Source organism: Centruroides sculpturatus, unplaced genomic scaffold (genome assembly GCF_000671375.1).
Source record: "Centruroides sculpturatus isolate CEXI.00-Female unplaced genomic scaffold, Cexi_2.0 scaffold162, whole genome shotgun sequence".
In the NCBI taxonomy this organism is placed as follows: domain Eukaryota; kingdom Metazoa; phylum Arthropoda; class Arachnida; order Scorpiones; family Buthidae; genus Centruroides; species Centruroides sculpturatus.
Window position 1 is genome coordinate 282,339 of NW_019384555.1, and position 24,773 is coordinate 307,111.

The 24,773-nt window shown below is 33.0% G+C and overlaps 2 protein-coding genes across 2 annotated transcripts in view; both read left to right on the top strand.

Annotated features, from left to right (window-relative positions):
• Positions 1-5,408: 5,408 nt before the first annotated feature.
• Positions 5,409-7,921, top strand: LOC111623800 (gastrula zinc finger protein XlCGF49.1-like). Its single transcript, XM_023366500.1, has 2 exons — positions 5,409-5,751; positions 7,785-7,921. Exons 1-2 carry the CDS (start codon positions 5,409-5,411, stop codon positions 7,919-7,921), a joined length of 480 nt encoding a protein of 159 aa, XP_023222268.1.
• A 6,476-nt stretch (positions 7,922-14,397) lies between these two features.
• Positions 14,398-24,773, top strand: part of LOC111623814 (transcriptional protein SWT1-like) — a 77,732-nt gene continuing 67,356 nt past the window's right edge. Inside the window, exon 1 of the mRNA XM_023366522.1 lies at positions 14,398-14,420. The gene's annotated coding sequence lies outside the window, so the exon portion shown is untranslated. The remainder of the gene's footprint in view (positions 14,421-24,773) is intronic.

A 24,773-nucleotide genomic window follows, 5' to 3' on the forward strand; every position in this document is an offset into this window, starting at 1 on the left:
ATATCATTAAAATATAATTAAAATTATTTTTTATTTATAATATTTAATTAATTAGAAGTATATTAGTAGATTACCGAAAGGAGAGAAAAAATTAATGATATTTTATTACTATAGAAGCATTGGGAAAAAAATGATGGGGAATGAAACAAAAGGGTAAAGATGCCAATACTTACGTTAGCATTGCCTAAAGGGGGAGGGATCGATCCAGATACGTCTCGCTTTGAATTAAGAGTAAAACGAACGTTGCTTGCAGCAAAAGCAAGACTCTCTCTTCCTGACATACCTCTCCTTTAATTTATATAGCTTCACATCACGTGGTATGAATGTAACGAATCAGGCACTCTTTCTTTAAATCTGAACTCCTAATTGGACAATTGAACGATGTACGATTGTGAAACTGCACTTATTTTCCATTTCTTTCAATTATAAAATGGAAAAAATGGGTCCTGTTAATTATATAGATATGAAATTTTTTATTTTCCAACCATTCTTGATGAGTTAATTACACTTAAAAGCTAATTTCTCTTAGAGTAACGAGGAAAAGAGAAATGTGACTTAAGAGTTTTAGTTCCTCTCCATCTTCTCCACATTAACCAGTGAGATGCTAAACCAAACTTGGATGATACTTGATAATGTCACTTTTTAATAAAATGGGATGATCTAGATTGATTTTATCCACGTTAAACTTTGGTAAGAGCAGCGATAAAGTTGTACGATGTGTAAAATGTTAATTTAATCACTAAATAATCCGTATACACTCACTAAATTAATAGCATATAAGTTCGGATTTATCTAACTTTTGGGGAAAAAAAATATGTTGAAATTTCGTACAGAACTCTTTGATTAAAATTAATTCAGGGAATTTTAATATTCAAAAATCGATGAGTAACGCGAGTTTATTATAATAGTATCATTAGCAACGTTGACAAGTGCATACTTTGGATACTGTTATCGTTTCCAGATACGAAATAATTAAATAATCAACTAGAATAATTCATAATTTTCAAATATTAATTGGATGTATCATCCGTATCAAACCAGTTATAAATTGTATGAATTATATAACATTACACATAATTAGCGAATTAATTACTTTATAAATTATTTATATATTTTTGTATATTTTCTCATACGCAATTAATAAATTCGTTTTATAAATCGTTAATTGTTTTATTCTGTTTAAAATGTATCAAAATTCTCTCGTTCGGCTTTTAATTTATGAATATATTAAAGATGTATAAATACATCACTATATCTGTGCAGATTTAACTAATATTTAAAATATAAAAAGTAACGTGTTATATTTACACACTTAATTCTCTTATTTATAGATTTTTTTTATTATAATGTTAATAAACTGAGAGACGTTAAAAATATGTTTTTATTTTTATATACACATCGATTATACAATCACATCTTTTATATAAATACGTATGCTACACACATATATATAGAACCGGATTTACACATATGCTAAACAAACCTACACACATACGCTAAACGCAGGCTTTCGTGCTTTTCAATTTATTATTTAAATGAAGGAAAGGATCTCTTATATATTATAAAACTTAGTTTAATTCGTAGACTTGTTGTGGCCCTACTAAAATCTAAGTCCATTCCTGGACATAGAATTTTGCTCTGTGTATGCTCTCTCTCTCTCTCTCTCTCTTTTTTCTCTTTCTCTGTTTCATTTTATATATTCAAAATATGTATATATATAATTACGTATACGAGAAATCTAGCTCCATAACTTACACGTTCATTAAAAACAACAGCCTCCCTGGCCCAAATATCGTCTCATACTCTGATAATTTCAAATCACTTTCTTTTTCAGACCAATTGATGGACATAGCAGTAGAAGAAGACCACACATTTTGGCAACAATCGCTCAACTAATAAATGATGAGAGAATCAAATCACATGTTTGTTTCATATAGAGAGTACAGAGAGGCATGGAGAATTTAATTGGGTCCTGTATATAGTCAGTCTTCACCACTTTACATAAATAGTGTGTATATATATATATATATATACACATTTACACATTTTAGTATAAAAATAGATTTATATATTATATACTTATATAAAGTAAACAAACTTTATTCCATATACTAATATAGAAATAAATAACAAAAATATAAGTATATTCCTATAAGTATGCAATGTTATAAATTATGCCTAGCGAGATATGTAGCGAGATACGTATGATTAAACGAGAACATTGAATTTAATGCAAGTACAGTATATTAGAACAAATAGTAAAAAATTTATAAATAAATGTATTTATATGTAAATAACTGTTCAAAATCTATTTTTAATAAGTATGACGAATAAAAAAACTACTCTTTCCAATACGTAACGATTAAATTGTAAGATAAATGGAACTTTCTTGGCTAAGTGCCAACAGGTACATATCTTACTTGGGTAGATTATGTGACAAGGTATACATATTTAACATAGTTTTCAATCATCCGATTACATATAGAACTTTGCACTCATTTGGATAAGAATGTATACATTTATAGTCTATAAAATAACGTTTAACAGATATAAAAGTAGCCAAATATATACAAGGATGATCTTATGTAAACTCTTCTTTATAAGGCAGCTATGTGAAAACATAGAGGAGTAAGGATGCGAGAATGATTTTGTGTAGAAACAAGCAATAACGTTTATTTATATGAAAGATTTGCAAAAATTTAGAGGAGCAAGGAGCACCTAAAATTATTTATATAAACAACGTGTAAAAATGTATAAATATATTAATAAACAACAAAAGTATACAGCCGTGTAAACAAGCAACATCTACGATTAAGAATTCAAAAAATAATTTGCAAAAATAATAATTTAAAAAAAATTATTTTATTTATTTATTAGTTATAATAAGAAGTAAACAGGGCATAAAACACCTACACAATAAGATAAAATAATTATAAAGACAAACAGTTTTTATGTAATTTCGACTATTCAATAATTAAAACGATAAATATTTTATAATCGGCAATCATTAAATTTATTATTTTATCAAAAGATATTTAAAAAATAATTGTATTTTTCATCCTTTTTCTTCTTGTTTATTTTCTAGTTTAAAAGAAAAAAAAATCAATTTTTAAATATATATTTTCTTAAATTATTAAATGAATAAAATTGACTGGTGATCTTTCATATAATATGTAGAATTATTTATTATTGTCTTCATCATATAATATAAAATTATAAATAATTAATTGTATTTAAATTATACACATATATAAATGAATTCATGTATACAATTCTATTATTATAAAAAATAATTTATTTAAAAAATATTCATTTAATAAATTTGCATATTGTAACAATTTACAAGCCTTTATTAAAATATTATACGCGTGTAATATTTTAAATTGTAAGTGTTGTTGCGTGTATCGTTTAACTATCATTACACGCCTTCGAATGTACTAAAATCTTGTAATATTTTAGTTTATAAAGAAAAAAAATTCCTTAAATAATATAAAATTATTGTATAAATTAGAATATAAAATTAATGTGTAAAAATTTTAACAAAATTTCTGGTTAATTTAATGATATTTACTCACTTCTCGTGTGTTTTAACTTCACGCGATATTCACGTGCACGTGTGTCTGTTTAAACTTCACGTGTATAGCTCTTGATCCGTGTCTACTATCAAACTATTCAATTGTTTATCTCGTGCTTCTTACCCTGGCGTTAGTGTAGAAAGTCATACCGTAATCGTTCAATGCAGTATTTATGATGTTCTTTCTAATGTAATTCTCGAGGTTGATGCACTAATTATACACGTGGATTTACTTATTAAAAAAAAACACAGTGAACTATAAGCATCGATGTTTCATGTGTGGTTTTAGTATTTAAAACACTATCGATGTGTGTTCAGTAGGTGTTCGTCCGACCAATTAGAAATAATTAGTCAGATAAACACACACACAGGAGGCATGCAACTAGTGTGTGTGTTGGTGTGTTTAATAATTCTGCCACATAGAATTGCAAATAATCGATTTCCCGCTTGTAATATCCATATTTAAAACACTAACATTTTAAAATTAATTATCAAATGAATGTATATACAGTACGTCGATAATGAAGGAAATTTAAAGGTTAACTTTATAGTTAACAGAGAACAATAAACTAAATATAACACAAGCTATTATAACAATATGCGGAATGCAAGTTTGATGCATTAAATATTGTTGTAAAATAATTAACTAAAATAAACAATAATTATAATCATTGCCGTGTCATCTTTAATAGTTTATAATCCACTTATTGTTATTTTTTCTCTCTCTGTATGTCATTTATATATAGCCTACAGACAGAGCTCAGCAGGGGTTCATTTGGTCAAGACCATATACGTAGAGGGACGACAAAATTTAGTATTTTAAGTAGTTAAAAATATATATATATTTTTTTTGGCTTTCGGATAGGGATGATGCGCCATGTTGATAAGTAATAATACACTTCTTCACTTCTTCCAATTGTTGGATATATATACAATATATTTCTGCTGATAATGAATAAATTCTACCACTTTAAAAAATATATAAATACAGCCATAGCATATTACAAACACCAGAAATTATTATTTTTTACTGAAACTTACTTTAATAGGCTACAATAAAAAAATGCCTTCGTGTAATATAATTAAGCATTAATTTCATTTACTTCATTTTAAATTATATTTATCATTTTATAAAATATAAAACAATAAATCTTTTACTTCGATACACAAGAAGCTTCCTACACCCCCTTCAATATTGAGATCTACTGTAGCCCTATATGTGTATGTGAATGGCTCTCATAAATCTTGTAAGCAATTTATTCGTGTATAAAAACCAATAATTAAAATACAAGAAAGCCTTAATTATATATTGTAACTTTTGTCCGGTATTAATAAATATTTTAGCCTAAGTTTAAATCAAATATTGGATCACGTGACGTTCTAGAATGAAAAATTGTAGTATAATTTTGAAAAATTACTTGTATTCTACGATTACTTCTATAATATATATAATCTATTAATTAAATTATCAGTTAATCGCGAGTTAAGAGAATTGTATATTCTTTTGAATAATATATAGAAAAATATATATAATGATGTATGTGTGTGACTATCGCCTCCACATTTACATATAACAGGAGTGTATGCTGGAAGAGTGAAGTAAATTAAATCACGTGAAGTTGCCATATGTAAATGTTACGTGGCATATATAGAGAAGGGCACTTACATGTGATTGTGAAGCGTAACAGATGGACCAATGAAAAGTATGATTCTATAAACGTCTACGAGAGCGGTACATACGAATCGGTTTGGTGTCATGTCTACGCGAGCTCGGCCAAGAAAAAATGCTAATCCTCGACGTCTTCGAGTTAGAAAGCCACAAGAAATAGAAAAAATGGCAGACGAGAATGATAACTCGTTAACGTGCGAAGAATGTGGAAAGAATTTCGTTAGCAAGAAGAATTTACTATCTCATAAAAAGACTCACAGCAACGAAAGACCTCACAAATGTGTGGATTGCGGTCAGACGTTCTCGCTACGTAACACACTCGTATGTCACAGGCGTGTACATACTAAAGAGAGACCGTACACTTGTACTTTGTGTTTTAAGAGCTTCACACAGGCTTCTACGCTAAAGGCTCACGTCATCTACAAGCATACAAAGTCATTTCCATATTCTTGTGATAAATGTGGAAGAGGTTTCATTTCACCTGGACAGAAAGTCGATCATTATAGTCGTAAATTGTGCCATAAAAATGAAATGAGCTGTGATTCTAATTAATGACGCTTATACATAAATAATTATTTTGTTTTGCAGTAAAATACTGTTTTTTTCTCTCATTAATTTTTGTATAATTTATTAACATATAAATTATTTTAATGCAAGAACTTTTGTATAAAGTTAATTAAATTATAGTATTAACAATACATCAAACATTTGAGTCATAACATCCACTTATATTAAATGTTGGGTTTAACAAATATAAGAAAATATCTTTGTAAATAATTCTGTTTATAGGATATGAAATACTTCATATCTAAGTTATGATAAAAAGGTTATTAAAAATTTAATCTGAACTTTCATTAATTTTTCTCAACTTCTTTAGCAATGTATTCACATACTCTTGTGAGTTACATGTTTATTTATTTATTTATTTATTTATTTATTAATCTAAAACTGCTTTACAGAGTTAACTGGCTAACTCTGTAAAGTCAGCAGGGAAGATGCTAAAAAAGCATTGGATTCACTTAATGATTATATTCTTCCATTTTTAGCAATAGAAGTAACCTGGGCGAAACCAGTTGATAAGACTACCAAAGAAATCTCCCTACATATTCTTCTACTAATAGTGTTATAAGTTTAAAAATAAAGGTAACAATAATAATACATTTAAGTAAATTTTAATTAATAAACTATTTGCATTTACTAAAAACTGTATTAAATATTTGCTAACTTTTTAATTAAAAAATTACTAACAAAAGGATTGTTAATAAATCTAAAACTATTTTATAGAGTAACCCGAGCAAAACCAGTTGACAAGTCTACCAAAGAAATCTCCCTACGTATTCTTCTACTAATGGTGTTATAAGTTTAAAAATAAAGGTAACAATAATAGTATATTTAAGTAAATTTTAAACAACCATTTTTAACTTTGATTTATTTAATACGAGGCAATTTCTTTTCATTTAAAATAAATTATATAGGTTTGTGCCTTACGTCTTTTGTTGCCCCCCCTTCGCCACGCGGTGGGTCCGACTCGGTGGAGAGGAGTTATGTATTTCTGGGGTGTGTAACCGTGGGTGGGAGTTTTATGGTAGGGTGTGTCTCGGGGGGAAAGGGCAGAACGGAAGTGGAGAGAGAACGGGGAAGTAGGAAAGTGAGAGTGGTGGTGAAAATGCGTGAAATAAACTGTGAAGGTCTGAAACCCTTTTTTCTGTATTAAAACAGTATAAGCCTCGGAATTTTCTCTGAAAAGGGAAAAAGGAGAACCTCTGCGGTCAATGATCAAGACGCTCTCCTAGAATAAGAAAAAAAAGGGGAATGTTAAAATATCAATAAACGAAATCTCCTCCATTTGTTTAAAGGTAATTCTATAGACGTTAATATCAACAAGACGGGAATAAGAAATGTTTCTTATCACCTCTTTGGTTGCACGTGACACGTGGTTACGGCAATAAATCGCCTCGTTCGTAGTCAAACACGACGTTTGATATAAGCAATATCTAGATAGTTGACCAGGTTAAAGAAATTATTGTCAGCTGAATGTTAATTTATGGATGAGAGCCGCCAAACCTATAGAAATTTATATCATAAAATCATTTCTTCTTGACACCAATATCGATAAATTAAACAAACTTCTCTGTGTCAGTTGTCAGTACTAGCTAGATCCAAACATCAGCACAGTAACAGGTGTGCGTACAAATCATCAATAATATAAACGACTTCCAACAACTTAACATTGCGTTGAATAATAACAATCCACGAAAAACCTTTTTTTACGAGTGTTATGTCACTAGTAAATTCCACAAGTACTTTCGACTTCCACCGAGGTCTGTGGAAGTCGTGACAGATGGTGGTGACTGGCCGTGTTTCGACCCGACCGTCGTAACGATGTTGCCAACGATGTAAATAAATAAATGTGCGCGTCGGGTTTCACTCCTCCGACTGACACTGTTCGAATTCCTCGATTCCTCGAAACTTAGTTTCCTAGTAGAGTGCCAGAGTAACGATGTATTGCCTATGTCTATTTACCGGATACGCCTCCCCAAGAACTGCGAGACAATACTCCCGAAACTCAGGAAGATATGTTTAAGGAGGGCCATTCGAACCACCAGGAAGAGCGTCTATTCCATCCTGGACAGATTAATCAGATTGGAGAACCAAATGTTCGAACGCAACCGGACTGAGCTCGAAGACGCGAACAGAAGGGCGGCATGCTTCCAGGAAACCCTGTCGCGCGACCTACAGACGAGGTACCGTAAAAAACTTGATTGGATCTTAGCTAAACAAAGTTCTCACAAAAAACCTTCGCGTGCTGCACCAGTGATTTTTGCCCCGGGCCGTCGAAATTGCGCCCGGAGAATATAATGCCCGACATCGAAAGGCTCATCAACGGCTCGAGCGACACCCGAAAAGAGTACTACAGGTGGAAAGCCGCATTCACGATTTGTTCCGTCAACAGGACCCGCAATGACAACTGGTGGCGCATCTTACGAAAAACCAGGAAATGGCTGACGGACGAACACATCATAGTCCTCAAAGCGGATAAAAACAAATCTCTCGTTCTATTAAAGGAAGCCACCTACAGGTCTCTCATGCAACGGTATATCGACGACACGGACTGCCAGCCCATCGACGACGGCTACATAGATAAGCTACAGTCTCGTGTTTCTAGGTTCATCCGCACGTCGTTAGCCATGAAATGGGGATTGAGCAAGGCGGTCGTTGCCTCCGAGGCTGTTCGCGTTGGCCAAAACGCACAAACAGACCCCGTCTCTTAGGCCGATCCTGGATAAAGCTAGGTCCCCTACGAGGCTGCTCGAGAAGGCCGTCCACAACATCGCCGCCGAACGATTGAAGGGTTACAAGTTTTCTATTACCAATTCCGCTGATTTTGTAGAGTTGTTACGACGGGTCGAGGTTGGTGACGACCCGCACTTCACGGTCATGGATTTCGTGTCCCTTTTCCCTTCGATAAGACTGCAGCCATGCTTCTGCGCTCTTAGGGACCTTCTACTACGTGAGAATGATGCACTCCGGTACCGTAAGCAGATATTGGAGCTGGCGCATCTTATGTGCTACACTTCGGNGACCCGCACTTCACGGTCATGGATTTCGTGTCCCTTTTCCCTTCGATAAGACTGCAGCCATGCTTCTGCGCTCTTAGGGACCTTCTACTACGTGAGAATGATGCACTCCGGTACCGTAAGCAGATATTGGAGCTGGCGCATCTTATGTGCTACACTTCGGTTTTCCAGTTCAACGAAGCTACTTATTTACAAAGACGAGGTGTCCCCATGGGCAGCCCGCTTTCGGGGGACCTTTTCCAGCTGGTGATGAGATAGTTGGAGGAGAAAGTGCTGCCCAAATTCTTATCAAACATCAGTCTATACCAAAGATGCGTGGACGACATCTTTATACTGTGGAAAACCACTCCCAATATGGACGATTTTTTGTCGTGTATGAACGACAATGCGTACGGCCTCACCCTCGGCTTGGATCAGGTTAACAACTCGAGTGCACATTTTCTGGATGTTAGCATCCGTCTCAGGGGGGCAAGATAGAAACGAGCGTTTACCATAAACCTGACCAGCTCCCGCTGTTCATCTCCGCGAACTCTTCCGACCCCTTTGTCTACAAAATTGCGGCTTTCCGTGCCCTTACCAGACGGGCCTTCACGCACCACACACATGTGCGCGACGCATGATTGGAGATCCGTCGCATAGAAAAAATTGCCGTTGAGCATGATTACAGTAANATTGTTGGCAAGAAAAAAATTTTGTGGCTCTTTAAAAACTTTGAAATTTTGTAAATTGTAATTTTTGGCTCTTCCGACTCAAAAGGTACGCGATAGGTTGTTTAGGAGTACAGAAAAAAGTTTACTTATTATGGCAGAAAAAATAATATATTATGTATCACAAATTAATAGTATTAAAAAATTATTAAATAAAAAATCTTTGTTGCGACAATCACAAAGTTTATTATACATTTCAATATTCAATAGAGCTAAGTCATTTGTAGTTGTTCTTTCTTAATTTAGGTTACTTACGTTACTCCTGCCCGAGTTTCTCTAGTCCCTAACTATAACTGATTTAGAATCCGCATGCACTGCATATTATTCTTCGCATTGCAAAATGACATTACGCACGCGTCAGGAACTTCTGTTCGAACAAACCTCACCTGCCGTCCGGTCGGCGATTTTGAAAAGGTGGCAACACTATCAAAAATATCCCCACGTGTTGTTTGAAAAAAGTATTCTTTTGTTTATAAAAAGTATTTTCTCTACAAGCTGTAATGTTTTCATTATTTATTCAGTATTTTTATTAATTTTTTATTTACAAGACTGTCTTGTTTATAAAATTGTACTGCCTGCTGTGCTACCAGCTTACAGGTATGAAGGAGTGCGTGTCAAAAGTTGCAGTTTGGCGCAAAGTATTAGGTGCCCCAAATCATGCGCGCATAAAAAAACCAGACTTGTAGGTACTAGGACCGAGAACAGAGTCAAAATAATATTCAAAATGACGACACTCTCTACAAACAAGCAGTGCGAGATTTGCGCTTGCGTTGCTCGTTGGGGAGTTGGAAATGCCACGGGGGTACGCCAATTAAAAAAGGTTGGGAACCGCTGCTCTAGGCTATAGATGACCTTGAGTTTTGTACGAGGTCTATTTATATAAAAAATCGAAAATGACAAATTTATTTAAAAATAAAATCCAAAACAATTTTTTCTATGTAAAATAAACACAGAAGAAAACAATCGCGAAAACTGCACGAGTCTAACGTGTATAGTTTCCAAGAAATATTTTTTCTAAACCGTTAATGTTATATTGTAACTGGAGCTGTTCTGCAAAATTGGGTAGCCAGTAATAACACCTTATACGGAAACCATACACCCTGCCGGTAATTGTTACGCGCTATCTGTTGTTCCACCCCATTGCCTATGTACTGTACCTCGACCACCACGCACCTTTTTCTAACTATCATCACTTCCAACCCGGTATTTGTAATTGTTTTGTAACCACAAAGCTTTTCGTGCATATGTAACACTCCATAACTATTTGTACGTACACTTTTTCTTTTTGTGTCCTGTACATGTATCATCCTATCTAAATTAACTGTGTTGCTCGGTCTGACGGTCTCTCCCATCTTCACCATCTTTCCTATCACACTTTCACCCCCCCTCATCCATTCCTCTCCATTTTTTTCATCCCAGGCGATATCTCTGAGTAGTCCTGGTCTTCCGCTCCTTTCATTAAAAATAATAAAAATATCAAGAGAGTCGAGGGGTCACAACAACCGTATGTGGAGTGAAATATTCGTTGAGATAGGCGTCCATCGTTTAAACCCAGCGGTTCTTAACCCGGGGTGCGTACACCCCTGGGGGTGTGAGAAAAATTTCAAAATAAAAAAAAAAAAAATACGAACGAGACGACCGTGTTCTCTACAAACCGTGGTACCCATCAAACGGTATCCCCACTTCTTCATTCTTTACCGTCTCACTTCTACACTCTCTACTCTACTGTCTCTCAGCACATAGCGCTTATCGTCAGTCGTCAGTACACGCAGTTAATATAGTCACATTGTCACGTGCAGTACAGAAACTAGTTGAGACGTGTTCGCATACCTTGAATACACTTTTGCACATCAAAACAAAAGCCAGAAATCGTTTAAATACATCTGATGACTTAAGAGTGGCTTTCAAAAAAGAGCCTCATTTCAGTGGCGTACCGTAGTGGGGACGGCAGGGGCGGCCCTACTTTTTAGGGAGCGGCAAAATTTCCCAATAAATAATATCATCTTGTAAAATTTTGAAACATCCTAATCTGTACTTGCATCGCGCCCAGAGCCGGCCCTACCATAGGGCGAACGGAGCAGCCGCTCCAGGCGCTAAGTCCTAGGGGGCGCCTCAGTGGCAAAGAAAATTAAAGGGTATAAATTAAGGGCAACCAAGGGGCGCCATAATAGGATCTCGCTCCATCCTAAAACTTGCCTCGGGCCGGCACTGATCGCGCCTATCGTCCGGACAGTCCGGGAACCGGCTCGCCGGGTGAACTAGTAGCTTTTTCATCCGAGGAGTTCCTGTGAAACCTGTTGACCTCTTTTTTTTTCTTTTCTTGTACGATTTATTCGCGTTCATATACACCACTAATATCCAATAGAACTATTTTAGACAGGTCGCTGCACTACCGCCGAATTTTTCATCGCTTGTTTTGTGGCAAAACTGAATTTTGGTCTTTTAAATTGAAATACCTAAATAAGGGGGGGCGAAATTTTCCTCCGCCCCGAGCGGCTGACACATGATTAATATTACAATGAATATGTTTAATACACATGTTTATGCAGTTTATCTGCAAAAAATGTGAAATTAACAATATAGATTTTCTTTATAACACTGATAAATTGTTATTTCCATCAAATAATGGAAGAATATATCTTTTGAATATAACTTTAAATAAATTTACTACATTAAAAAAAATAAGTAGTTACTGTCACCAAAATTTCATAGGACATCATAAATTGCCTGGCAGGTTGCAATACTTTGCAAAATTAATTCTGATTTTTTTGTATAAATGTAACATTGGAGATTTTTTTATAGCTTGATCCCATTTTAAATATCACATAACATAACATATTTAAATGCTGACAATATTGAGGGAAATAACTACTAACCTAACCTAACTCTTTCCGCCCTGTGCCCATTAAATATGTAAAAGTGTAGATAATCAAAAACTGAGAACATCATTGCTAAAAGGACATTTTAAGTAATTTGAAAGAATTATAGTGAATAGTTTTTGAAAAATCGTAATTTTAAAATATAAAAGTTTATATGACTAAAGTTATAGCGCTCACAACTGTCGTCGCTCGGTTGTCGAGACAACTGTGAATTTCAAGGCTATTCCTACTGATTTAACTTTCCAATATTATAATATATCCAATGGAGAGCACTGATGCAAAACACGCATTATCAAGGTGTTTAATTCATAAATAATAAAGATCTGTTAAGCATTTCCAGGATATTACCTCAGACCATCAGTTTCCACTATTATACAGATTTGAATTGGGGTTCTTTTTCTAATACAGGCCAAATAGTTTCGATTTTGTAGATTCGAAACGTTCCTAACGATTCAAAATTTAAACTAAAATTGAATGTACGACATATAATAAAGCATTAATTACTGTTTATTAAAATGAATTTGGCCATCCTTTACCAATAAAAAAGTGGCTCTGAAAAGAGCCGTTTGATCACTAGATTACGGTAATCTAGCAATTCCAATTCCGGTTGTCGGGGACATCGGTCGAGATTAAAGGACTCCCTGTTTCTGTCGCGACTGCTCTTTCTACGAGATCGTCCTCTTTCCTTTCCCCTTCCATTTATTCGATTTTGATCTGCTTTTTTTGTTCTTTCTCGCCTTCGCTCTCTTCCTACGTGTTCCTGCTATTTTTCTTCTAATGTCGGTTAATACTATTCTGCCGCAGTCGAGTCAATTTCTTCTCCGAAGAGGGATCTTCCTCCAACGAGGGGAGGATGACTACGCGTTTTTTGCTTCTCGTTTTTCGACGATCGTTCGTGTTGTTGTTGTTCTTCGTAGGAAAGCAGAAAACTGAATTCGATGTTTCGAACGACGTTTAAGTTTAAAGAAACGATTCTGTTCTACGTCAATTCGAATTTAAATTTGATTTTTGTTTTTTTCTTTGAAACGAGAGTTTTAATTTCGTTGGCGTTATTTAAAACGTTTGTGGAGGTAATTTAAAAAATATATACAGTAATCTCTTAATTTATGTAAGTAAATTTCATGAATAAGTTTGATGTTTTCGCAATTTGTATATTGAAAACGTGAAAAACGTTCGACGTGGTGTAATATTCTTACTTCTAATCGATAACAAATGCTTTTGTCCTACGGCCGTTATGTAACATTGTTTTGTGAACGCTGATTGATTTCAGTTGGTGCGCCAAGTATTATTTTCAAACACAAGAGTTTGGCTTACTTTTAATACGTATCGCGCGTATGTATTATTAATTAATACAGGAAGTCCTCGTTGGTTCGAAATTCAAGAAATAAAATAATTTCCAGGCACTCTTTTGTTAACGGGACACCAGTCAATTCATGAAATCTTATTTACTATTCGCTTTAATATAGATTACATCATATATAAAGTTAATTAGATACTCTTTTCTTTAAGTATGTATAAAAGTTATAAAAGAAGATTATGAAATTAAACCATTGTTAATGCACGTTTGATATCGAAAATGATTAGCGTATTTTCGCATTGGTATAATAGCAACAGTTATATTTCAACTTCTAGTTTTATACTATACGTAATACTTGTTATTTTATGTTAATTGGTTATAAATTAGAATTATATTAAAAGTTATAATTACATTTTAAAATTTATTTTTAACTTACTTTGCATAGTATCGCGTCTCATTTACATCGTGAGGTTCGGGTCGAAAAATTCGCAGGAATTCTTCGGGGGGTCCGTCCGGTTATGTCGGACCCCGTCCCTCACCACCGGCCGCTCCATTGTGGGCCTGGCCGAATCCATAATGGACTTGCTAAAAGAGGCCCTCTTTGTGCCCGCAGGGCGGAGTTTAAAAAAAGATCATGAGATTATGTAAATTACGTCTCGTATCTCGTAGAAGGAGTGAAGTAAACTAAAGGTAGAAACTGTAACGTTGTTTTCAGAGTTAGTAGTACTTGTTTTTTTTTATTTGCTTTTTCTTCGAGTTAAAATGAACTTTACAATTTGGCTATTGCCAAATGACGAAAAAAGTGCGATTCGATTTTTCCAAGAAAATGGAATTTTAAATAATGTGCAAGAAATCACAAAATGATCCATTTGCTTCTCCGAAACACCGGAATGGAGATACAATATCTGGCCTTGCCATGAAAAAAAAAGGTTTGAGAAGTCAAAAATCGTTCGAAGATTTACGTGTTTGACTGCTGTACGTTTTATATATTTCTGGTGTTTGGAATTAACCTCTGGAGAATTTTGTCAATTGCTGTTAGGAAGCACAACTGTAGACTGGAACAATTACGTGCGTGAGGTTGTGTGCAAATTCTAAATTTCTTGGCCCAATGTAAAAATCTGGCGCTAACAAAGTCGTTGAGTTAGACGAAAGCGTATTTACCATAGATCATCACTGACGCGCAATTAACTGATTGCCCCTGGAAGTCGGCTTCTTACAGAAACACAGCTTCCTGATCATCAAATGTCACGGCACGCCACTGCCGGTTACTAATAGAGATTTAAATATTTTATGTTGATAAATCAAATAAAAAATCCAGTATATAAACTGCTTTAATATTTTAACGCNTGACCAGCTCCCGCTGTTCATCTCCGCGAACTCTTCCGACCCCTTTGTCTACAAAATTGCGGCTTTCCGTGCCCTTACCAGACGGGCCTTCACGCACCACACACATGTGCGCGACGCATGATTGGAGATCCGTCGCATAGAAAAAATTGCCGTTGAGCATGATTACAGTAAAGACATGGTCCGCGGCTTAGCACGTGCATGCGCCCGCCGCCCCCTCGCCGCAAGGACTGCCCCCCTACCATCGCCGGACGACAACCGACAACCAGATAGGAACGCTAGACGCGCGGTCGTCCGGTTCAACCAGCATTTAGACCCCCTATATAGGGAGATCGCTAGCAACAGCCGCACCAAAATCGCGTACTTAAGAACCGGCACGCTTTATCACCTGCCGCGCAACGCCAAGGACGCGATGGATCTCACCAGGGCCCCAGGTGTTTACTCCATTCCCATCAGGGACGACAGATTCAATAGGGACTTAGTTTATATTGGCTCCACCATCCGGTCAACACAGAAACGAATACGTGAACACCAAGCTGATATTAAACATAAAAGACACACCGCCGCCTTATCGACCTACGTCACCGACCCTGAAATAAGGGCGCACTTCCGGAACACCAGACTTATCAGACAAGCGTTCCGAGCGGATCACATCCGTCACCTGGAGGCCTGGGAGATTCATAAAGCTATCAGGGGGGCAAATGCATCAACTTCAAGGATGGGGAAAAGCTTGCACAGGCGTGGAAGTATTTGTTCGAGGAATTCGAACAGTGTCAGTCGGAGGGGTGAAACTCGACGCGCACATTTATTTATTTACATCGTTGGCAACATCGTTAGGACGGTCGGGTCGAAGCACGGCCAGTCGCCACCTGAAGCAGACCTCGGTGGAGGTCGAAAGTACTTGTGGAATTTACTAGTGACATAACACTCGTAAAAAAAGGTTTTTCGTGGATTGTTATCATCAATAATATCATAGTTCTCACCCCCTCAAATTTGGTATAAAGAGGGCTCCCGGCCAGTTATCGGTGTGGCCTCCAAGATAGCGAGAAACAACGGATTACCTTCAACACTGACCGCCGGAAACGGACGTATAAGCAAAGGCTCGACTATCTACAACTTAGTAAGTCGAACTCTCTCCCTTCTCTCAGGTGGACTAGGGCTAATTAATAAAGAAATAGTAATAAGGATCAAAGAATATCTTCTGTCGGAAATACGCGAGATGTAAGCCAGCTAACCGCCTATTGTATCTTCGGTTTCGGTTAGTTTCTACATTAGTAGTATTATTAATTATTTGTAACCTTTTTATACAGCATTTGTTAATTAAATATATATACAGTATAAGCGTCTGTTCCACCAAGCACGCTTGTTATAAATTCTCTCGTCGTAGAAGCACTTAGGTTTTATCGTGTTGATTCATTCTCACGATATTTATACTCTCACAGGTTTTTAACCTTATATAATTTATTTTTACAATTTTAACAATATTTTTAACTTATGTTCTTAAATAAAGTTTCGTACAAGGAATATTATGAAAATAACATATAATATTTTTAAAAATTATTAATTTTATTAGGGTTTAAACTCAGTATTCCATATAAACACTATAGATTCATCAAATATATTTAATGCAGAACCATACATTTATACTGATAGATGTTGAGCCAGTGACAGAGTAACGAATGGACCATTAGATTATGAAATTCCTAAATTAAAGAAAATATATTTTATTGGTAAGAAAATTTATTCTGTAATTTTAATTATAACATTTAATTAATTTATTTATTAAGTTTTTTATTTTTAATGTAATTAAATATTTGCTCATTTTTTAATTAAAATATTAGTAACAAGAGGATTGTAAATTAATCTAAAACTATTTTACAGAGTTAACTGGCTAACTCTGTAAAGTGAGCAGGGAAGATGCTGAAAAAGCATTGGATCCACTTAAAGATTATATTCTTATTTAATTAAATAGTTGCACGTTAGTAGAAGTGCTCTAACACACCTTTAATATGAAAGGATAATGGCAAAAATTTAACATTTATAGATAAACATACCACTGAAAGATATAATAATATATAAGGTATTAACTTTAGATGTTATTTAGTAAAATGTCATCACTCTTCTACGGTTAAACAGTAAATTTCATATATATATTATTTTTTGCCTATTTTGAAAATTAACCAATTTTATGTTTATCAATATGCCAATCAATATTTGAAGTATTTAATTTTATATAAAACAATTTAAATCCATCATTATTGTTTCGATATAATTAATAATAATTTGTTTTATTTTCATTATAGAGATGAAATACAAAAAGTGAATATTAATGAATTACTAACACTTTTCAAAGAACACCATGGTGGAAAATCAGTTTATTTTACATAAAAATAAATCATTATTTGAAGAGAAAAATATAAATACATTAAGAAGACAAGGTATAAAATGCAAATTTTGCAAAAAGAATGGGGATCCTATAAAAGATATCTATAAAAGACTTTTATAGATATCTTTTATAGATATCTTCCTATATCTATAAAAGACTTTTATAGTATAACTTATTTTTTTTTCTCTTAATTTTGTTTTATCTTCAGAAATATTTGTATTTATCATACATACCTGTTATCATCAGTGTCATCTTCATATTCGTATCCATATCAGATATTTAATTTCAATTGTTCGTACCCCTTATACCATGTTTTCATTCTAATTATCCCATTTTTTTTTTATAAAATAAAATTATTTTATTATATTTTTAAAGCGATATAATTATATATATTACAATCAAATCACTTTAACCTTTATTTCATTTAAAAATAAAATTTTCTTGTTAGTTTGTTTCATGTATGAATAATAAATTATAATATGAATTAATTAATGCTAAAGAATCCCAATTTTGTGTAAATCTTTTGGCAATGACTGTTTTGGATACAAAATAAGTATTTTTTTTTAATTTATTTAATTTTTTTTATATTTTTTATGCCAAATATTATGATGGTGTCCAAATTAAAAATATTGTAAGTTAGTGTAAATGTTATATGTTTGCATTAAAAAACTAAATTGAATTACTTGAATTTTTTAATTAAAAAAAATTAAAAACAGAATTAACATATTATTTGCATTGAAGCCATCTAGAGATCACAATAGTACCTATCTTTTACATACTCAAATAATGTATTTTATACATTATAAAAAAATTTAACTTATTAATACATTACAAAATAATAATTAGAATGTATTATCTGTATTTTTTATTCTAATAACTTATTTATAATTATTTTCATAATAATAAAATTCATTTATTCTTTTAATATGAATTAATTTATCATAAATGTCTAAACAATAAATGAATTATTTAGTGAAATAATGTTTTTAAATAATGGAAAACATTTAATATTTTGATTTTTTAGATATTACGTCATAGGGAGGTCGCAGGAAATAGCATAACGTCACCAGGCGTTTTTTTCGGTCACATGACCGCAAAAACACGTGCTTCTGTTTACAATATTATCTTGTAATTAATAAAGTTGAATAAAAATGTTAAAATAACAGAAAGCTGTCAGTCAATAACAAACGTATAACAGCTTAAATCAGTACAAAAATTAACGAAATAATAAAAAAAACAACGAAAATGACTTTTATACATTGCATTTACGTTTAAAAAAATTATCATCAGAAATCATGAAAAGTATAATGGAAATATGTAATGAACTAAATAAATTTGTAATACAGTATCACAAAAATTAGCACATTAATTAAAGAAAAAGACAGAAAAAGGAACATAGGCCAGCGATTCCCCTGGGGCAGGGGTCGGCAACCTGCGGCTCTTTGGATGTGAAGCTGCGGCTCTTTAGTTCCATACGCAAATATTATTTATTTTATCAAAAAAAAAAACCATTTAAAAATCTGAATCGATTAACGAGGATTCGGCACTGATTCTATCTCTCAGCCACTTGTACTCGCTTTTCATCGCACCCCTCCCCCGTGACACGCGTCGTCACTGTCGTCAGTACGTCGGAAGCTCTCGAATGACGCCGTGGTCGGATGTTTCTATGAGGTTTAATTCGCTTTCGACACAAGACAATTCTGAATAAATAGATTAGTTTTTTTATCAAAAAACTTTATTTATGCGAGTACTATTTATTGTTGGCAAGAAAAAAATTTTGTGGCTCTTTAAAAACTTTGAAATTTTGTAAATTGTAATTTTTGGCTCTTCCGACTCAAAAGGTTGCCGACCCCTGCCCTAGNAAAAAAAAAAAAAAAAAAAAAAAAAAAAAAAAAAAAAAAAAAAAAAAAAAAAAAAAAAAAAAAAAAAAAAAAAAAAAAAAAAAAAAAAAAAAAAAAAAAAAAAAAAAAAAAAAAAAAAAAAAAAAAAAAAAAAAAAAAAAAAAAAAAAAAAAAAAAAAAAAAAAAAAAAAAAAAAAAAAAAAAAAAAAAAAAAAAAAAAAAAAAAAAAAAAAAAAAAAAAAAAAAAAAAAAAAAAAAAAAAAAAAAAAAAAAAAAAAAAAAAAAAAAAAAAAAAAAAAAAAAAAAAAAAAAAAAAAAAAAAAAAAAAAAAAAAAAAAAAAAAAAAAAAAAAAAAAAAAAAAAAAAAAAAAAAAAAAAAAAAAAAAAAAAAAAAAAAAAAAAAAAAAAAAAAAAAAAAAAAAAAAAAAAAAAAAAAAAAAAAAAAAAAAAAAAAAAAAAAAAAAAAAAAAAAAAAAAAAAAAAAAAAAAAAAAAAAAAAAAAAAAAAAAAAAAAAAAAAAAAAAAAAAAAAAAAAAAAAAAAAAAAAAAAAAAAAAAAAAAAAAAAAAAAAAAAAAAAAAAAAAAAAAAAAAAAAAAAAAAAAAAAAAAAAAAAAAAAAAAAAAAAAAAAAAAAAAAAAAAAAAAAAAAAAAAAAAAAAAAAAAAAAAAAAAAAAAAAAAAAAAAAAAAAAAAAAAAAAAAAAAAAAAAAAAAAAAAAAAAAAAAAAAAAAAAAAAAAAAAAAAAAAAAAAAAAAAAAAAAAAAAAAAAAAAAAAAAAAAAAAAAAAAAAAAAAAAAAAAAAAAAAAAAAAAAAAAAAAAAAAAAAAAAAAAAAAATACGAACGAGACGACCGTGTTCTCTACAAACCGTGGTACCCATCAAACGGTATCCCCACTTCTTCATTCTTTACCGTCTCACTTCTACACTCTCTACTCTACTGTCTCTCAGCACATAGCGCTTATCGTCAGTCGTCAGTACACGCAGTTAATATAGTCACATTGTCACGTGCAGTACAGAAACTAGTTGAGACGTGTTCGCATACCTTGAATACACTTTTGCACATCAAAACAAAAGCCAGAAATCGTTTAAATACATCTGATGACTTAAGAGTGGCTTTCAAAAAAGAGCCTCATTTCAGTGGCGTACCGTAGTGGGGACGGCAGGGGCGGCCCTACTTTTTAGGGAGCGGCAAAATTTCCCAATAAATAATATCATCTTGTAAAATTTTGAAACATCCTAATCTGTACTTGCATCGCGCCCAGAGCCGGCCCTACCATAGGGCGAACGGAGCAGCCGCTCCAGGCGCTAAGTCCTAGGGGGCGCCTCAGTGGCAAAGAAAATTAAAGGGTATAAATTAAGGGCAACCAAGGGGCGCCATAATAGGATCTCGCTCCATCCTGAAACTTGCCTCGGGCCGGCACTGATCGCGCCTATCGTCCGGACAGTCCGGGAACCGGCTCGCCGGGTGAACTAGTAGCTTTTTCATCCGAGGAGTTCCTGTGAAACCTGTTGACCTCTTTTTTTTTCTTTTCTTGTACGATTTATTCGCGTTCATATACACCACTAATATCCAATAGAACTATTTTAGACAGGTCGCTGCACTACCGCCGAATTTTTCATCGCTTGTTTTGTGGCAAAACTGAATTTTGGTCTTTTAAATTGAAATACCTAAATAAGGGGGGGCGAAATTTTCCTCCGCCCCGAGCGGCTGACACATGATTAATATTACAATGAATATGTTTAATACACATGTTTATGCAGTTTATCTGCAAAAAATGTGAAATTAACAATATAGATTTTCTTTATAACACTGATAAATTGTTATTTCCATCAAATAATGGAAGAATATATCTTTTGAATATAACTTTAAATAAATTTACTACATTAAAAAAAATAAGTAGTTACTGTCACCAAAATTTCATAGGACATCATAAATTGCCTGGCAGGTTGCAATACTTTGCAAAATTAATTCTGATTTTTTTGTATAAATGTAACATTGGAGATTTTTTTATAGCTTGATCCCATTTTAAATATCACATAACATAACATATTTAAATGCTGACAATATTGAGGGAAATAACTACTAACCTAACCTAACTCTTTCCGCCCTGTGCCCATTAAATATGTAAAAGTGTAGATAATCAAAAACTGAGAACATCATTGCTAAAAGGACATTTTAAGTAATTTGAAAGAATTATAGTGAATAGTTTTTGAAAAATCGTAATTTTAAAATATAAAAGTTTATATGACTAAAGTTATAGCGCTCACAACTGTCGTCGCTCGGTTGTCGAGACAACTGTGAATTTCAAGGCTATTCCTACTGATTTAACTTTCCAATATTATAATATATCCAATGGAGAGCACTGATGCAAAACACGCATTATCAAGGTGTTTAATTCATAAATAATAAAGATCTGTTAAGCATTTCCAGGATATTACCTCAGACCATCAGTTTCCACTATTATACAGATTTGAATTGGGGTTCTTTTTCTAATACAGGCCAAATAGTTTCGATTTTGTAGATTCGAAACGTTCCTAACGATTCAAAATTTAAACTAAAATTGAATGTACGACATATAATAAAGCATTAATTACTGTTTATTAAAATGAATTTGGCCATCCTTTACCAATAAAAAAGTGGCTCTGAAAAGAGCCGTTTGATCACTAGATTACGGTAATCTAGCAATTCCAATTCCGGTTGTCGGGGACATCGGTCGAGATTAAAGGACTCCCTGTTTCTGTCGCGACTGCTCTTTCTACGAGATCGTCCTCTTTCCTTTCCCCTTCCATTTATTCGATTTTGATCTGCTTTTTTTGTTCTTTCTCGCCTTCGCTCTCTTCCTACGTGTTCCTGCTATTTTTCTTCTAATGTCGGTTAATACTATTCTGCCGCAGTCGAGTCAATTTCTTCTCCGAAGAGGGATCTTCCTCCAACGAGGGGAGGATGACTACGCGTTTTTTGCTTCTCGTTTTTCGACGATCGTTCGTGTTGTTGTTGTTCTTCGTAGGAAAGCAGAAAACTGAATTCGATGTTTCGAACGACGTTTAAGTTTAAAGAAACGATTCTGTTCTACGTCAATTCGAATTTAAATTTGATTTTTGTTTTTTTCTTTGAAACGAGAGTTTTAATTTCGTTGGCGTTATTTAAAACGTTTGTGGAGGTAATTTAAAAAATATATACAGTAATCTCTTAATTTATGTAAGTAAATTTCATGAATAAGTTTGATGTTTTCGCAATTTGTATATTGAAAACGTGAAAAACGTTCGACGTGGTGTAATATTCTTACTTCTAATCGATAACAAATGCTTTTGTCCTACGGCCGTTATGTAACATTGTTTTGTGAACGCTGATTGATTTCAGTTGGTGCGCCAAGTATTATTTTCAAACACAAGAGTTTGGCTTACTTTTAATACGTATCGCGCGTATGTATTATTAATTAATACAGGAAGTCCTCGTTGGTTCGAAATTCAAGAAATAAAATAATTTCCAGGCACTCTTTTGTTAACGGGACACCAGTCAATTCATGAAATCTTATTTACTATTCGCTTTAATATAGATTACATCATATATAAAGTTAATTAGATACTCTTTTCTTTAAGTATGTATAAAAGTTATAAAAGAAGATTATGAAATTAAACCATTGTTAATGCACGTTTGATATCGAAAATGATTAGCGTATTTTCGCATTGGTATAATAGCAACAGTTATATTTCAACTTCTAGTTTTATACTATACGTAATACTTGTTATTTTATGTTAATTGGTTATAAATTAGAATTATATTAAAAGTTATAATTACATTTTAAAATTTATTTTTAACTTACTTTGCATAGTATCGCGTCTCATTTACATCGTGAGGTTCGGGTCGAAAAATTCGCAGGAATTCTTCGGGGGGTCCGTCCGGTTATGTCGGACCCCGTCCCTCACCACCGGCCGCTCCATTGTGGGCCTGGCCGAATCCATAATGGACTTGCTAAAAGAGGCCCTCTTTGTGCCCGCAGGGCGGAGTTTAAAAAAAGATCATGAGAAACTGTAACGTTGTTTTCAGAGTTAGTAGTACTTGTTTTTTTTTATTTGCTTTTTCTTCGAGTTAAAATGAACTTTACAATTTGGCTATTGCCAAATGACGAAAAAAGTGCGATTCGATTTTTCCAAGAAAATGGAATTTTAAATAATGTGCAAGAAATCACAAAATGATCCATTTGCTTCTCCGAAACACCGGAATGGAGATACAATATCTGGCCTTGCCATGAAAAAAAAAGGTTTGAGAAGTCAAAAATCGTTCGAAGATTTACGTGTTTGACTGCTGTACGTTTTATATATTTCTGGTGTTTGGAATTAACCTCTGGAGAATTTTGTCAATTGCTGTTAGGAAGCACAACTGTAGACTGGAACAATTACGTGCGTGAGGTTGTGTGCAAATTCTAAATTTCTTGGCCCAATGTAAAAATCTGGCGCTAACAAAGTCGTTGAGTTAGACGAAAGCGTATTTACCATAGATCATCACTGACGCGCAATTAACTGATTGCCCCTGGAAGTCGGCTTCTTACAGAAACACAGCTTCCTGATCATCAAATGTCACGGCACGCCACTGCCGGTTACTAATAGAGATTTAAATATTTTATGTTGATAAATCAAATAAAAAATCCAGTATATAAACTGCTTTAATATTTTAACGCTTATTATAAAATCATCATTAAAGAAAGTAGTTTTAATTAACTCTTTTTAAATTACTTTAAAACATTGTTCTCAGATCAGTACTAGTTCTAGTCTACACACAAAGTTTTAGTTTTCTGATAGGTTTCACAGCATTATGTAACGTATTAAACAGAATAAATGTTATATGTTGCTGGTGGAGTGAAAACGGACTTTAAAATTTAATACAGTGGTACCTCAGGATACGAAATTAATCCGTTCCGAAACTGAGATCGTATCATGAAAATGTCGTAAGGTGGATCATCTTTTCCCATACGATTACATGTAAAACCAAATAATTCGTTCCAACGCGAAAAACATACTCAAATTAAAGCCAAGTAATACATTTAAAAAAATAACTGTAGTAAGAAAAACAAATGAAAAATGCGAACTAATGTAACGTCGTATGGTGAGTTTTTGTTCGTATCGTGGAGCAAAAATATGTTCGAATTTCATGTCGTATCCTGAAAATTTCGTATGCTGGGGCGTTCGTAACCTGAGGTACCACTGTATATGGTAATTGAAATTATAAAAGGGATTCGGTGGCTCGAACTCGAAGGAACGTGCAGTTTACAGCACGTAGATAACGTGAATCTATACCGTGACCATGGAACTGCGAAACAAAAATGTCGGCTCCATAGGGAACATTGGTGTCCCGACCTTATGTTTATAGACCTTGATTACAATTAAAAGTATACTGTAAAACTTTTTTTTACAACCGGGAAACTTATACTACTCGTTGCTGGATTTTTTTACATTGCATATTACAAAATATTCATTCACAATATTATAGTTGCATGTTT

Excerpts from the sequence above, each read along its gene's own strand:
- LOC111623800 (XM_023366500.1), top strand. The coding sequence starts at position 5,409 with ATGGCAGACGAGAATGATAACTCGTTAACGTGCGAAGAATGTGGAAAG. Across the intron at positions 5,752-7,784 it reads GAAAGTCGATCATTATAGTC|AACTGCGAGACAATACTCCC; the intron begins GTAAATTGTGCC and ends CGCCTCCCCAAG.